We start from the raw sequence: 16988 nt of genomic DNA, 5'->3' as shown, positions 1-16988 counted from the left end.
TCATACAGCAAGAGGAAAAAGGTCAGTACACAACCACATTCTATTCAGCACATCAGATACCAACAATCACATGTAAACTTCTCTCATATTTAATCTGTTAAAAACAAGCATCACCTTTTGTCTCACAAGAGAGAGCCATGATCCAATAAATTTTTCAACAGAAAAAGAAGTGGATTGGTAGGGTGAGGGGGGGAGAGAGAACAGTTTTACCAAGATGGCTAACATAAATGGGTCCTCTCGAATACCGAAATGAAAACACAGGATTAGAATGCATCATGAAAAGACGTGTAAGCACGGACACATATCCTGAAAATTAATACTCCACAGTCAAATAGATCATTATGTTCCTCTGCCTAATTATCTCCCTATTCCTCACTGTTTCTGACTTCAATAGACAACCTTTCTGCTATAGAACCTTAGCCAAAAAAACCAAACTAAATTATAGAAAAGCCAATGACGTCTCCATTCAGTCTATTTCTTTAGCTGCATTTCAGTGTTAATGTACAAATGATCTGGGACCGTCTCCATACTTAAAATTATCTTCCTTAGCTGATACAGCAAACATCTTACTGATAAGAAACAAAAGCATCAACAAATATTCAAACAGATCACACAAATTATGAACGACTGTTAAAAATTCCACCAGTCATTTCCCTCTCTCACTAGGTGTTTTTCTCTTAGATATATGTTCTCCGTCCACTCCTGTTCAATTTATCTGCATTTAGACATAACTGATGCAAGTCTCAGTCATGTTTGATGTTTATATGCCACTATGCTTATAGCCTATTTTTTAAAGTTTCTTTATTGTACTAACGTCTCAATAATAAAATCGATTGGTTTCTTTTCGAAGGTTAAAAAGAAATGAAAACACAAACAGATTCACAGGCATAAATGACAATTTCCATGCTTTTTGCTTGTTCGTTAAGCAGAATGCCTACCTTTCCCAGTAGTCATAATCTGCAGTGATCCTGAGATGCTAATAAAGAGCACTATGCTCTAAAAGCAGCCCTACAGTACATCTCTCAGTAACTTAAGCACCAGTAAACTCTCCACCCTCCCAAACGGCTTCTCAGTGTGACCTAGCACAGACGACAACTGCTACCCCTATTCCAAAATAAAAGCCTACTCTGCACTCAGCTGAGCAACATTTGTCCTCCCGAGACTGTTCTTTCACTTCCCTCTTTATTTTAAAAGTGTCATGACATCAGAACAGGATCCAGGAGGATGTTTGTCAAAAAGAAAATCCAGGTCACTTCTGCCCACTTCTCTGATTGTTTTCTAGGAAACTCGCAGAGCTAATCTGAGGGATCCATTTATGTCTTGTATACCATGGTCAACATTGTGTTGTTATTATTATTAGCTATCTGTACCACCTAGGAGCACTAGTCCTGGACCAGGACAGCACTGTTTTATCAGAGCACCTTATACATTCAAAAGGGCATGACAAGGACCTTCATTGTCTTCTACATGCCTCAAAGGTAGGAGTCTATTTCTTTTCTCTCCTTTTTCAAGCGAATGCTCGGTCAATTAAATGAATTTTTCTTTTCATCACCAAGGCAGCGAGATTCATAGAACACAAACCCGAATGGACAATTAAGCATGCAATGAAGTGTGAATCCAGAAAAACACAACGTGTTTGCTAGTTCAATCCTCTTGAGACATTACAAAAAGCATCCCTTTCAATTTTGTAATTTCCTTGTTTGTAAGTGGCTTGCTACACACACAACATCACAGCTGCAGAAACACTGCAGCACAGAAAATCTTCCCCTATCATGTCAAAATAGCATACTGGCTATAGTCTATAACTGGAATGGCAGAGGAAAGTCTAGAAAATTACTAGTTTTCACCTAATCACTTCCACATTCTCAAGATCATTATAAACAAACTGAGAAACAAAACAGGATTAATGCAAAGTGTAGTATGGCCACATTAGACTAAACATCCCCTTCACTGTAAATAACACTTAAGAGTATCCAAGAGTAAAATTCATCTTTCTTCTCAGGCCTTTGGCTGGGATGGGTTTATTGTGATCGCTATCAGTGGTGTTGATTTATTATTAATAAATTATACTATTTTTCTTTGAAGGGGGATTAAGCAGGCCATTATTATTATATGATGAATGTCTGTGTGTGTAGTGGGCCCCATTCTAAACAGAAATCAATAATCAGCCGCTTGAGATGTGTGTTATTAGTATAAAGTACTCAAAGCTGCTATGCTAAGGGAAAGCTATGTGGTAAACAATTCATGTCACAAAAGTATGAATCCAAATCCTCAGAGTTTTTTTTAGCCCCATCCTTACAGGTAAAATACCCTTCAAAATCCATGAGGACTTTGCCTGAATAAGGAGCAAGGTTCACACTGACCCCATGGCAAACTGTCGAAAGGTCACAAAAGTTTTTCTTGCATACCCCACTTATTGGTTAAAAGGGATTCCCCTCGTTCTGCACAGAGACAGGCACCATCCTGCAGGGATGGGTGCTGCTCTGCTAGCCCCCCTTCTCCTTGCAGTAGCCACACTGATCCTGGCTGCTCAGAGCTTCCAGCTGTCAGACCTCCCACCTGGATTTCCACCACCTCAACTTCACCTCCTACCCATCCCTGAGCCCTGCTCCATGAAGTGCCCAAACCAAGCAGAGAATCCCATTGCGGGTAGGGAGAGGAGAATATCTGAGCATCCACCCTCCCACCCACCCCCCAGTCACACAAGAAAAGGGGTTATCCTCTACGCATGGACCACTGTGGAACTATTTGGTCCAGAGGATGACTTCAAGATTTGGGGTATGGAATTTAGATATAAAACATAGTGTTTAATGGCAAACAATATCAGATTGGAATTTTGTAATGATCAGTGGGATTAAAAATTATGTATCAGAGACTTTGTTTACCAACAGAACATTTCCAATCCGTCTACTTTTCTGAATAGGAGAAAATGATTACATTGTAATATTGATCATTAACCTTTAGTTACTGCTTGATCGTGTGCTTAACCTGATCCTTTCTGAAACTTGAATTTAGAAGTCTGTGTAGTTAGAGCTTGATCCAAAGCCCACTGCAGTCAATGGAAAAACACTGATTTCAACAAGCTTTGGTTCAAGCCCTCCTAGGCCTAAATCCAGGAAAAGCAGAACAGTGGGGATTTCTGAGAGTAAATTAAATCTACATTTATGTCCAAGGGCCTCCCTCCATACCACATCCAATTAAAGACCATCATGTGATGCCATATGAAGACGGCAACTGACTAAGCCTGCAATTATTGGCTCTTTCATTCTGAAAATCTATTTCTCCCAGGGATACAAGTATATCTGCATAATTAGCAAAGGCAGTTACACAAAAAATAATTACCTTGTTGAAAGCCAAAAAGGGGAAAAAACTGTAATTTTTGCCTCAAGAGGTTGACTAATTATATGTAAAAAACAAAACAGATACATCAAGAATCATCGAGAAATCCAACGTTCACCTTAGCTCCATTTTCTGGCTGTAAGGCTTTCTGGTAACCTAGCAACATACTTACAAAGATGAAATCCTCTCCTCTGTCTGCTATATAAACGAAATCCACTTCAAATTACTATTCGGACCTTCCCCCCCACACATACACAACTGTTGTTTTATTCATAATACTATTAAGTCTTAAAGCAAAGTCCAGATTCACAGGGAACAATATGAAGTGTTTCTCTACATCAATTTGAGGAAACTGTGATGAACCATGGTGTAAAAAAAATGCTGGAATTGTTAATTGAAAAAAAATACAATGACTCAAATTCTGATCACGGTTACACCAGTGTAAATCCACTGGCTGCCGTAGTATTTCTCTAGATTTATATCCGCGTTACTGATAGCAGAACATATCCCATTATTTTGATCAGTGTTACTCGTAAACTGAATGTCTCACTATTCAGACCAAAAAATATTGCTTATCCTCTGTTATGAAATGCTGTTTGTTCAAGACAGTCCTAAATGACTTACAGCGCACTTCCCAAAAAGTACTCTCAATATACATAAACTCTCACTCTAGCTGCTGGTTTCTTTTACATAAACATCGGTGATCTGATAAATACATCTATATCCAAGTCGGTACACTTTGAGAGCTAAAAGATCAGTTTCAGTTATAGTTTTCCGTTGTCTGATTATCTTGGCACATCCCACTTTCAGTGAAAACAATCATTTCCTTTCTGCCTGCTTAATTCCCCTGCACATCAGTATAAGGCAGGTGTGACAACCATTTCTGAACCCTGTCATAGTTAGCACAGGTCAGTGCTCCTGGGTGGCCAGGACTCTATTACGAACCGCCCCGTTTGCCAAAAGTACGCTCACAGCTCCACCACGGAAGCCTCGGGCATGGTTTCAAAACATGGTTCTAACATGTGTGGACATAGGGGTAACTTCATTTGTTCTCACCTGTCTTATAACCATGCTAGAGGGCCATGCTCTAACCCTGAACAATAGCAAAGCTAAAACAGTGGGTGAAATCCTGGCCCCACTAAAATCAATAGGAATTCTGCCACTGACTTTAGTGTTGCCAGCATTTCATCAATAGTTTTCTAACATGATCATCACAGGAATTTTCTGTCTAGACACATCAACATAAACCACATTATAACATGCTTTGGGCACAGTGATGTTTAAACATGATGATTTCTGTAGTGAAGACAGGGACTTACTGTCTTCAAAAATGGCATTTAATCCTGTTTACAGGAATCTGTATAGAACAGTGGTTTTCAACCTTTTTTTTATTTGCAGGCCCCTAAAAAATTTCTATTGGAGGTGCGGATGCTTTGGAAATCTTAGGCATCATCTGCAGACTGCCAGGGGTCCGTGGAGCACAGGTTGAAAACTACTAGTGTAGAGAAAGTCTGAGGCTTTATCTACATGGAGCTTTTTCCCTATGACACGGCTGTAGCATCCTGGGGGCTAATACTAGTGCAGACAAGCCACGGGTCTGGGCTAACTAGTACTGATGGAGCTGCATCAGCCCCACCATTATCCTGCTCAGATAATTGTGCATTTAAACTGCTTCCAGCTGACCTACACTCCCACACTCCCACTACTGCAAGAGGAGAAACGCAGTGCAGACACAGCCTAAAAGGAGCAGTCTTCATGCTAATAAGGTAGAGAGCCTGGCAATAAGCACTGTCATCTGCCAAACTCCAAAAGGGATCAGCAGATTCATGAAGCTGTTTCCTGTGAAAAGCTAAGCTTTGGGGTGCACATTATTTATTACCTTTCCCGTAAACTCTGGTGGATGTTGATAGTATCTCCTTTGTTCTAAAAGCAGGGATAAAACAGAACCTCTCTGGACAACAAGTCTGTCTTTAGGCCACAATGAAATGCGTGATCAAGGCTGAAGACAAGTCACATTTACTGTCTAATACCAACGCTAGAGGGCATCATCTGAACATAAAGATTTATTGCACCAAGTTTGTTCATACATTGGATAGAGAGAGGAAAGGAGGAGGCTGGGGGTGGTGCCAGTCAGGCAGAGGGGATGAATCTGCCTACAACACCAAGGGAAATTGAAAAGTCTGAGAATTTTCTTCTCAGTTAACTCACCACACTCTCTCACACACAGGTGTTTTGCTTATACCTATGAATAGTTATGCTTCTATTAAAAAACAGCAAAACATATTTAAAGTGGTGTTTTAAAAAAAAATCAAGAAAATAATATATTGTGTATGTTTAGTGAATCAGGACAAGGTGACTTTCAATAAGTCAAGAACAGTTATTTAAAAAAGACCCATCTCTCTTCCTCCAGTTATCTACTTCATGATACTTTTACAGTTTTGGAGCCTGTAGCCATGGTACTTGAGGCACCTGTGAGACTACACAAAGCGCTGAGATGTTAAAGAATGTCCTGGGGGCTAGAGAAATCTCCTAAGGGCCTGGGGTTAGGCAGGTTAAGGAGCTGATACCCTTCTCAGTATTATCCAGTGTATAATAATTATACAGCTAAAGTCTTGCTCTTGAAATCTGAAACGACTCCCCTTTTTCTACTCTCCAGCAAAACGTATTCTTAATGGTGACCTTTCCTTGAATACAAACTATTGTCCTAGCCATATAGGCTTGTGATCCATCTGATTTTCCTCCAGAACTGCCCTCACATTATTCAGATAATCCACTTGCAAGTTGAGCTTGTGGCATGTTAATAGGTTCCAAGGCAGCTTCCAATGACAATGAATCATCACCACCTCACATCATTTCAGTGCAGTGGGGCTCTATTGACCAAATGTGGTAACATGACATCACTACACCATGATGCACAAGTATGTCCCATCAAACTCCAACAAGTGCCAGCACTACATATGACATAACCAGCTGAACTCCTTTTAAGGAGAACCTGTCTTAGATACATCCAGAGTCCACATTAGCATCTCTCATTAAGACATAATGGACCACATTCATGGAAAAAGGGGTAAACAGTGAGATGGCAAAATTTGCAGTTGATACAAAACTACTCAAGATAATTAAGTCCCAAGCAGACTGCAAAGAGCTACAAAAGGACCTCTCAAAACTGGGTGACTGGGCAACAAAACGGCAGATGAAATTCAATGTTGATAAATGCAAAGTAACGCACACTGGAAAACATAATCCCAATTATACATTTACAATGATGGGGTCTAAATTAGCTGTTACCACTCAAGAAAGATCTTGGAGTCATTGTGGATAGTTCTCTGAAAACATCCATTCAATTTGCAGCGGCAGTCAAAAAAGTGAACAGAATGTTGGGAGTCATTAAGAAAGGGATAGATGATAAGACAGAAAATATCATATTGCCTCTATATAAATCCATGATACGCCCACACCTTGAATACTGCGTGCAGATGTGGTCGCCTCATCTCAAAAAAGATATATTGGACTTGGAAAAGTTACAGAAAAGGGCAACAAAAATGATTAAGCATATGGAACGGCTTCTGTATGAGGAGAGATTAATAAGACTGGGACTTTTCAGCTTGGAAATGTGATGACTAAGGGGGGATATGATAGAGATCAATAAAATCATGATTGGTGTGGAGAAAGTAAATAAGGAAGTGTTATTTACACCTTCTCATAACTCAAGCACCAGGGGTCTCCAAATGAAATTAATAGGCAGCAGGTTTAAAACAAAACAAAAAAAGGAAGTATTTTTTCACATAATGCACAGTCAGTTTGTGGAACTCTTTGCCAGAGAATGTTGTGAAGGCCAAGACTATAACAGGGTTAAAAAAAGAACTAGATAAATGGAGGATAGGTCCATCAATGGCTATTAGTCAGGATGGACAGGGATGGTGTCCCTAGCCTCTGTTTGCCAGAAGCTGGGAATGGGTGACAGAGAATGGATCATTTGTTGATTACCTGTTCTGCTCATTCCCTTTGGGGCACCTGGCATTGGCCACTGTTGGAAGACAGGATACTGGGCTAAATGGACCTTTGGTCTGACCCAGTATGGCCGCCCTTATTTTCTTTGTCTAACTTCATTGACATCAATTAAGTTAGAATCATAGAATATCATAGAATCATAGAATATCAGGGTTGGAAGGGACCTCAGGAGGTCATCTAGTCCAACCCCCTGCTCAAAGCAGGACCAATTCCCAACTAAATCATCCCAGCCAGGGCTTTGTCAAGCCGGGCCTTAAAAACCTCCAAGGAAGGATCGGGGTGAATTCAGCCCAACTTGTCCTGGTCATTCAATAGATTGAACTAAATTTAGAGTAACTTGGTGAACCACTGCAGTGTTTGATAAAGGTGTAAATTGTTCCTTCCCACTTCTCGATATAGACAAGAACGTTGGTTCTCAGTTACATTCTTCTGAACAACAAAAAACATCCTTTATGGTGAAGAAACTTCAGATTCTCCTCCACTGTAAACAAACAATTTCCCCCATATTCAGCTTAGTGTTTTATCCCACTCCATCACACATTGAAGTGCATGAACTAGACTTCACCATTCCCAGATGTACAGGAAAAAATATAACATTTTGGAATGAGGCACACAACTTATTTTATGAATTTCCCCAACACTGATAATTCACAAAAAAATGGAGACCATCACAGTATTCTACTTACCACCTGCACCCTGGATCATGTTTCCAGATTTTTGGACCTCATCGAATTTTGTAAAAATTACATTCAACCTGTTGGAAAGTTAAAGAAAATGCATTGCATAATGAGTAACCAAAGTGAATTACTGTGGCCCCTGTAACTTAGAATGCTAATTAAGGGACCAATTCTGCTCCCACTGAAGTCAATGGGACTTTCACCATTGACTTCTATGAGAACAAGATGAGAACCTAAACTATTTTATGTATCACATATAGGTACAATATTTGATTATTAATAAACAAAGAGGAAACAGAGAAAAGACAGAGACACCAGGTGACATATTATAGGCAGGCCTGGCAGCACCGCTATTATTAAGGTTGCCATTCCCATTACAAAACCCAGTTTCCTGTTGCTTGTGACTTTGCTGTACTTTAACCATTTGCAGAATTGTTGATAAAGGAGAAGTCTTGGGTTTTAAAGAACATTCTTGTTTGGCTGTGACATTTCTTTTCTGTTCGTGCCTTGTTTTCACCTTGGCATTTCCACTGCAGCAGGAAATCTTTAGCCCAGCACAATATGCCAGCCTATGGAGTTTAGTCCTCAGAGAGATTGCGGCAGACCTTTATGAGGGTGCACACGGAGGCAGGGGGACATACTGCAGCCTAGACAGCCCCCTCCCACCCCCCCCCACATACCAGATCTTGATGAAACAATTCCTTCCCAAGCTTCCCTTGGGGTAATGCAGCTCCACACCACCCCTGCTTGGCCCAGGGGCTAATTGAGACAACCTGACCTTTAATGTCTAAAACATTCTACACCAAGCAAAACCAAAAACCTTCTCACTCTGCCAAACATTCATTGCACATAACACACACACGCTGTAAGCTTGAAAGCAAAGCACAGAACAATTCATTGCAACTCATATTAGCCCATTTTATAGACATGGAAGTTGAGGCTGTGAGGTTAAGAGAGACAATAATATAAATCATAATGATCCCTGAGATGGGTTGCAAAAAGTCCCTTGTTCCCTTGTTCTGGAGTTTTAGACTGTGCACGTTGTAATGGTCAAAGTGTCAACAGTCCCTCTTCTATCAATGAGCATGCTAACAACATCCTGAGTCCTATGACAGCCTGCCCTTGGAAAACAAGGGGAACCATATCTTGTGACAGCTAAGACCACATTGGCCCTTTGCCAGGAGCCAGAGCACAACATCAACATTTATCAGACTTATTTAAAAAAAATCAGATCTGAATGCACTTCTCCAGAATCTTTGCTAGTATTTATTCCATCCTTGGCAATGACTAGAAGGTACTTAGTGTCTGAGATCCCCACCAATGAAAATCTAAACAATTCACAGGACCAGGACAGAGAAAGATCAGACTTCGGCTCAAACCTATCTCTCTGTGGGTCTCTGCTAACTGAACTGTATCTTCTCATGCCCACCTTTAAGACTCGGCCTGCGTTTGTTCTTACTTCCACCTACCCACCTTCTCATGCCCCTCACCCCTCTACCTCTGCTCGCCTAATCACTCCCTCGGTCTTCTCCACCCATCTCAGCTCTGACTTATTATGCTTCCCCAAAGCTTACATCCGCTTCCTGCTTCCCCTGCACTACACACACATACACTCCCTTCTCGTTCCTCTTTCATACGCCTCCTTCGGATCCACTTCTTTCTCAAAGACTTCCGGCAATCATCTCCTCTCTATGTCTCTTTACTACTTAGTCTCATCTATGGAACCCTGTATTCCACTGATCTAAGCCAGGGCCTTATCCTGTGTGGTGCACCCTGTAAGCACCCTGAGTGGGGGAAGTTCAGATACTCAGCATTTAGCCCCATTGGACAGATTTTCAAAGGAGCTCTGGATGTTTTCATGTTTTTCAATTTGAATGAAAATAGTGTCCCAAATTCTCCAGGGGGTTGCACTAGCATAAATGATAGGAGTAGTTAGCCCATGGAGCTTTTAAACATATTTAAATGTTCCCCTGCATTGCTATGAACCCGTGAAGGTGGGAACCAGAAAGTGAAACTGACACCTTTCAATCTGAATGAGGAGCAAAAAGTAAACAAACTGAATACACTGACTTCATACTTTCCATAAGTTTAAATCTGAAGGGACAATTATGATCATTTAGTCTGACCTCCTGCATACAACAGGCCTTCAAATTTTACACAGTGATTCCTATGTCAAGCCCAATAACTTGTGGAATTTTATATCAGTTTTCAAAATACTGTAATCTAAGGTATCGTTATACAGACAAGACTAATACATGCAAAAACTGTTTGGTTTAAATAGACAGTGTTGCAAGTTCTCACAACTATATTGCATCTCCCAATATTTGCTATTTTTCTTAAAGTCCCAGCTCTTGGAAGAAGTGATTAATTGAGGATCTCAGTTTCCATTTAAAACAGAAGTAAGTTTCTAGCCCTTATGGTTGTAGAGAAAAATCTTGAAAATATGGCCCAACTGAACCTTAAAGGTTCAAACACCAGGAGGTAAATATAAAGAGACCAACAAGTATAATTTTTTTAAAGATCTCACAATTGCTGAGTATATGGTTTTTATCCTGCCAATCTCCTTTTAACTGTGTGTCCATTTACCAGTCTGAACTGGCTGCTCCTAAGGCCAGAAGGGACCATTATGATCATCTAGTCTGACCTGAGGTATAACCCAGGCTATAAAACTTCCCCAAAATAATTCCTAGAGCAGATCTTTTAGAAAAACATCCACTCTTGATCTAAAAATTGTCAGTAACGGAGAATCCACCGCGACCCTTGGTAAACTGTTCCAATGGTTAATTATTCTCACTGTTAAAAATGTACATCTTATTGAACACTTCTGCCTTTTCTGCATTATTATTGATAATTCTATCATTTCCATCTAGCAAAGAACCCATACCATTACCAGGTTTCTTTTTGTTCTTAATATATTTAATATACATGCAAGACCTATGGAGTCCAGGAGGCAGTAACCAAGCAGAATGTTGCAACATAAACACATTACCTTTGAATTACAAGAAACCCACGGGTCACTTCCTGCACAGGTCCAGTAACACCCCAACCACACCAAGAAATCTGTTATCTATACCCAGGCATTCAGATTCCACAGAATATGCTCCCGGGAGAAAGTCTGGGATACACACCTTAACACACTCAAAACCAACTTCACCAAACAAGGACACGCCAGAGAAGTAGATCGCATCATGGAACGGGCCACCCAAATACCCCAAGAAAACCTACCTCAATACAGAAACAAAACCCCCTCTGACCACGCACCCCTAGCTGTCACCAACCATCTCACACAGGAACCTATATAGGATATCATCAAACAACTACATTCTGAGATAAATCTTTTCTGAACACCCTCTTCTGGCCTTCAAACAACCCCCCAACCTCTCCAAGCTCATCATCAGAAGCAAACTTCCCACAGACCAGGACACACCAAGTCAAAGCAGCACCAGACCCTGCCAGAACAATAGATGCAAAACCTGCAGACATATCTCCACTGCTTCAATCGTCAATACCACCCCACAACATGCATTTCAAGAGCCATGGGTCCTATACATGTCTATCTCCACATGTGGTGCACTAAATGCCCCACTAGCAACTATATGGATGAAACCAGACAATCCCTACATTCTCAAATGAACTCACACAGGGAAAATAATAAAAGACAAACAAAACCACCCAAGTGCCTGTGGGTGAACACTTTTTGTTAAGTGATCACTCTATATCTGACCTCATCCTCAAAGGAAACCTGCACAACACTTTCAAAAGACAAGCCTGGGACCTTAAATTTATAACTTTGCTAGACACTAAAAATCATGAACTGAATAGAGACACTGGATTTATGGCTTATTACAACAATCAGTAACCCACTAACAAACCTTGCTCAGTTGCCACCCCCTCCCCTTTCTTTCCGCCCGATGACTGGAGAGGTGTTAGCGAGCCACTTCACCTTTAATGGTCCCTTGAAATATTAACTACTTATGCTAAACAATCTGTTCTACCTCATATTTAGCAGTGACACACGGAGTTAGTTTCCGAGGCCTGAAAAAGAGCTCTATGCAAGATCCAAAGATTGTCTCTGGGTATGTCTACGGAGCAGCTGGACACCCACGGCCAGCCTGTGCCTGCGGACTCGGGCTTGCAGAGCTCCAGCTGCGGGGCTGTTTCACTGCTGTGTAGACATCTGGGCTCCGGCTGGAGCCCAGGCTCTAGGACCCTGTGAGGTGGGAGGGTCCCAAAGCTCAGGCTCCAGCCTGAGCCCACAAGTCTACACAACAGTGACAGTGTCCCAGAGCCTGAGTCCCACAAGCCCAAGTTGGCTGGCACGGGCCAGCTGTGCGTTTTTCTTTGTTGTGTAGACAGATCCTCCCTCGCCAACCCAAGCTGGTCCAATAAAAGATATTACCTCACCCACCTTGTCTCTCTAATGTCCTGGGACGGACACGGCATACATTTGAGAGTTACATTTTCTAGGACTTATGTGATATTTTTTAAAATACTTTCTACAGATGCTATGGCCCCAATCCCACAAACACTTACGTATGTGCTTAACTTTCTGCAGGTGAATAGTCCCTATCAGCTTTACTTTTACCATTGAGTAAAGTTAAGTGCATGCAAAGTGTTTGCAGGATCGGAGCCTAAGGGCCCAATCCCACAAAAAGACTCGCATGCATAGTCCCTAAATGCAGCAATAATGAAAAAAGAAACCAAGAAAGGCAGAAAGAATGGATATTCTTCACTCACCGAGACTGTGGTAATCCTTTTTTACTGAGATCTGCCCTTACACGTTCACCTACATGTCTGTAAATTTCCACTAGGCTGTTTATTGCTGCATCTCGAACCTAAATAGTAGAGAAGAGATTTAATAGAAATTAATCATCTTTTAATTTTTACTATTCTTTCCGAAGAGAAGCCAAAAAAGCAATATATCCGTTTCTCAGCCACAATGGCTCCCAGGATTTTTTGCATAATAAATAATAATAATAGTACTTATGTAGTGTTTTTCATCCATAGATCTCAGAGGTGATAAGTATCATTAGGCTCATTTCGCTAATGAGGAAACTGGGGCACAGCGCGCTGAAGTGACTTGCCCGAGGGCAGACAGCAAGTCAGTGGCAGAGCTCTCCAGCCTCTGTGCATGCAGTAAATCGGCTCAGCCTTATAAAATTCCACTCACCCATTCATCTAGGATGGGTACATTTTTTGAAGGCTAAACATAATATTCTTTTTTTCTTCTTTATGACCATTGTGGTAAAGGTGGATGAACAGATTTTGTAGATGTGTGCAAGTAGATCAACACAATGAGCTTGTAAGATGGCACTAAATCAGGAGAGGCACCTCTTTGCATTATACTTTTGTCTATGTTGATCTAATAGCATGAGGAAAGAAGTAATTTGGATATCAATTGCATAAAAGTCCTGCCATGTCAAGAAATCAGGCATGCTGAGTAACTGAAGTCCTTGACTTTCTGTGCTTAGATTCTGCAGAGACAGACCAATCTCCTAATGAAAAATAAAATGCCACAGAACTACCACTGCAAAATTGCCTTGGCTACAGGCTCCCTCCAGATCCGCGATATAGACGCAGACTATGTTACCCAGCAAGGAAAGAGTCACACTGCCGCAGACGTAGGTATAGACAGAGAACGGTAAGAGAATAACAAAACCCCTAGCATCTCTACTACAGAACAGATTTCAGTACAACATCAGTACCGCAGCAGATCAACTATACCAACAAACTAATCATGATTTTTACATGCTCTGGGCTGATATTGTTAATGCAAGGCAACTGATACCAGGGCAACAGGTGCCTCACAAACACCAGGGGGATAGTCGAATCTCGGCACAGCTAGGGTAAATGATTGACGTGGCTTCGTGGCAGAACCTAAAGTAAGAACTTTGCATTTAAAGAAAGATATTTTCTGGTTTGCAAGAGATGTGCTCAGCAGCCAATTGAACTATATCGCCCCCGGCAACTGCATGGGCAGAAGAGACCTAAGCCCAGAACTGGGTAAGCCACTGCCCTCCATCAGGCTCTGCAGGTGGGGAGGGTGTGCTCTGGAAGATGCCTGCAATCCCTCCCTTCCTGCAAAGTTGCGGGGAAGAAATGCCCATCACTAGCATTAACTTGCCTACACTCCCCTCCCCAATGTCTGACACACACCCCACCCAAGGAGGGGGAGGTCCAGAGGTGGCAGCTGATGGGGGAACCCCTGGCCATATGGCTGCAGAAGAAAAATTGCCAAGGAGACAACAGCCAGCATGTGGCACAGCACCTCAACTGCTGCTCACACACTTGTCTAGCTCTGTCCTCCCACTGCAGAGCTTTCCCCTAGCAGGGTCTCTACTTTCTCCCAGACCCCTGAGTTCTGGCCCTCCTGCCCCAGGGGCTTTTAGTCATTTTCCTCTGCGTTAGTCAAGTTTTCTTTCCTTTCCTCTCTCCCTCATTCCATCTCTCCCACCGTACCGCCATTCACCTCTTTCCCCTCCTATTCTCCCCTCTCCTCCTACCTAACCCCATATTTCCCCCTCTCAGGCCCCAGCATCCCCTTTTCCCCCACATGCTGCCAGTTCAGTGCCCCCTTCCTCTTCTCCATTCCAGGCCGGGCTCTACTCAGCGCTTCTTCCCGCCATCCCCATGGCAACTGGCAAGTGAAGCACTATGCTGCAGCACCACCTATGGGGAGGGGAGGGCAGGAAGCAATCACAGGATTTCTCTGCCCCTGCAGCCTGAGCCCTGGCACAGAAGGTGGAGAGGACGAATGACAGCCCTGTGCATGCTGAGGGGTGCCTCTCTGCCCTCTCTCCCCCAATTCCTTACTCAGCCGTCTGTCTGCCCCGTCAACTGCCGCTGTGTCTCCGGGCGCAACTGCCCCTCTCGCCAGGTTCTGGAACCAAGGCCAAACTCAGGCTCCTACTGGCCTTCAACATTCCACCAGAGCTTCCCTTTACACCTCGGACCAGTGGCTGATGGGAGCAGCTGCACTGGGCGGGCAGGCTGGAAATTCACAGGGCAATGGACTCTGCTCTCAGACTCCGAGATCCTCTAGGCCAAACAAAGTCACTGGCCAAAGTCAGCAGAAGCTGGTGACATCCACCCCGTGTTTGGCCTTTGGCCAACAGAGGGCATTCCTTTAGAATCCTTGATCTTTTAATCTTCAACCCTTCGCTGCACTCCCCGGCAGGGTGCACTGGTAGAAAGGACTCTGGAGTACTTGACACGGTCACGGGCAGACTCTTATTCTGTCACACTCGGTTCCCTAACCAGTAGAGGACCATTGGTGTGGACTCCGAAAAGACCCTCACACTTAGTCCCCCTGCTCTGCTGCCAGGTTGTCAGCCATCTAAGGAACAAGGCCAGGAGATGGCCCAATGACAAGATGAAACTGATGTGGGAGACGAAGTTAGGAGGAATCTCCCATAACCATCCATTCAGTTGCAGAGACCCATTTAACCAGCCTGTACATAAAGGGATGCACCCAGTATGGTGTACAGGGGGTGTACGCCTTTCTGGTCAATTTAGGAGGTTATTTTAGACTCAATTAAAGATTGAGGAGCTGCAGCGATTGCTGAAGGACAGTGTACATGGAGTGGGACAGATCTCAGAACGAGATCAGAAGTGAAAGTCCTCTCTCTTTTTCTTGGACAAACCTTCTTTAATGGGTCACCATCTTTACATGTGCTGTAACAAGGAGCTAAAAACGAGGGAGAGCATGGGGCTCCTTTAGAACAAAGATTAAAAGAGTAAACATGACACAACCCAATCTATCTACATAGAGAATCCCAAGGTCCAGCATCACATGCTATCAGCCTGAGTAAGACACAAGTTACCACACAAAGTAAAGCCACGGGTGAGTCGGCAGGATCATCCCAAGCCAACACACAGAAAGCAACCACATTACACTGCCCAGCATCCTGCCACATTCCTGTTGGGGTAAGATGTTAGTGGGTTCATGAACACGCCAGCAATTCTGGGGCTTTCTTTGAGCCCTTTGACATTGTAGAGGTGGCAGGAGCAAGCTAAGACCCGACTAGCCCTTCAAACAAGAAAGCCTCACTGGTTCCCATTGCATGGAGCCGAAGAGAGGCCACTGATCCTGCTACAAACAAAGGAAGGTTGAGCAGATCTTGTCCCCTCAGCTGAAGATTTGATCACTGCTGCCTGTTCCCCTTAGAGGTAATGAGGGGATGAAGATTCCAGAGCAAGATTCTGAGGTAAACACTTTCACAGCTGGGAGAGGGGAGCAGGCGATGGGAGGCTGTAGTTGGCACAGGTGAAAGCATGGCTCTGAAGGGGTAGGTAAAAGAACACTGATGCTTCCTCTAACAAGTCACCATGAGAAACTTGTGCTTTCTGAGGAAAAGTCACTATAAAAAACCTACAGCCTAAGGTCCCAGTCCTGCAAACATTTATTATTATTTATTACTTGTATTAATATAGTGCCTATGAGCCCCAGTCACGGACATAAGTTACTTTATGAGCCTGAGTAGTCCTCCTGAGTTTAATGGGATGACGTGTAAGGTTACTTGGATGTGAACATGTTTGTAGGATCGTGGCCTAAATAAATACTCATGGCATACAAGATGGGGTGACCATGGGGCAAACACAGGGATAAAACTTGGCTGTATCAATAGCGGCTTTTCTTTATTTATAACAACACACTTTTTAAAATGCTTTTAAGTTCTTTATGTTAAAATCCTTTAGACTCTTCGTTCTCAGTCAGAATAGTCTACATGCATATAACTAAACAGCCATATCAAGAGTTTACTGGGATAAGGGAAATTGCTAAACGATCACTCAAAAACAATGTTAGTTAAAAAAAAAAAAAAACTTCCGCTTGTAAAAACAAAACCCTCAACAATACAACTCGCATCTTTGGAGCAAAGCAAAACAAAAAACCCTGCATGTTTCCCTGCTTCTGCTATATCTCATTCAGCCAACAGAGGGCAGTGTTGATCAACATTCTGC

General features: G+C 42.6%; 1 protein-coding gene across 29 annotated transcripts in view; it reads right to left on the bottom strand.

Annotated features, from left to right (window-relative positions):
* CLASP1 (cytoplasmic linker associated protein 1) overlaps positions 1-16988 on the bottom strand; it is a 265300-nt gene that overhangs the window by 171686 nt on the left and 76626 nt on the right. For 28 of the 29 annotated variants that reach the window (XM_054043824.1, XM_054043807.1, XM_054043805.1 and 25 more), the window contains exons 7-8: positions 12765-12862; positions 8037-8104 (exon numbers count right to left, since the gene is read on the bottom strand). In XM_054043824.1, the coding sequence (XP_053899799.1) occupies positions 8037-8104; positions 12765-12862 (166 nt within the window). Of the gene's footprint in view, positions 1-938; positions 979-8036; positions 8105-12764; positions 12863-16988 lie in introns of those variants that run through there. The other variant, XM_054043823.1, reaches the window with a different exon arrangement.

The sequence above is a fragment of the Malaclemys terrapin genome, chromosome 11 (genome assembly GCF_027887155.1).
Source record: "Malaclemys terrapin pileata isolate rMalTer1 chromosome 11, rMalTer1.hap1, whole genome shotgun sequence".
NCBI classification, from domain to species: domain Eukaryota; kingdom Metazoa; phylum Chordata; order Testudines; family Emydidae; genus Malaclemys; species Malaclemys terrapin.
Note: the sequence above shows the minus strand (reverse complement) of the source record. Positions and strands in the feature narration are given on the sequence as shown.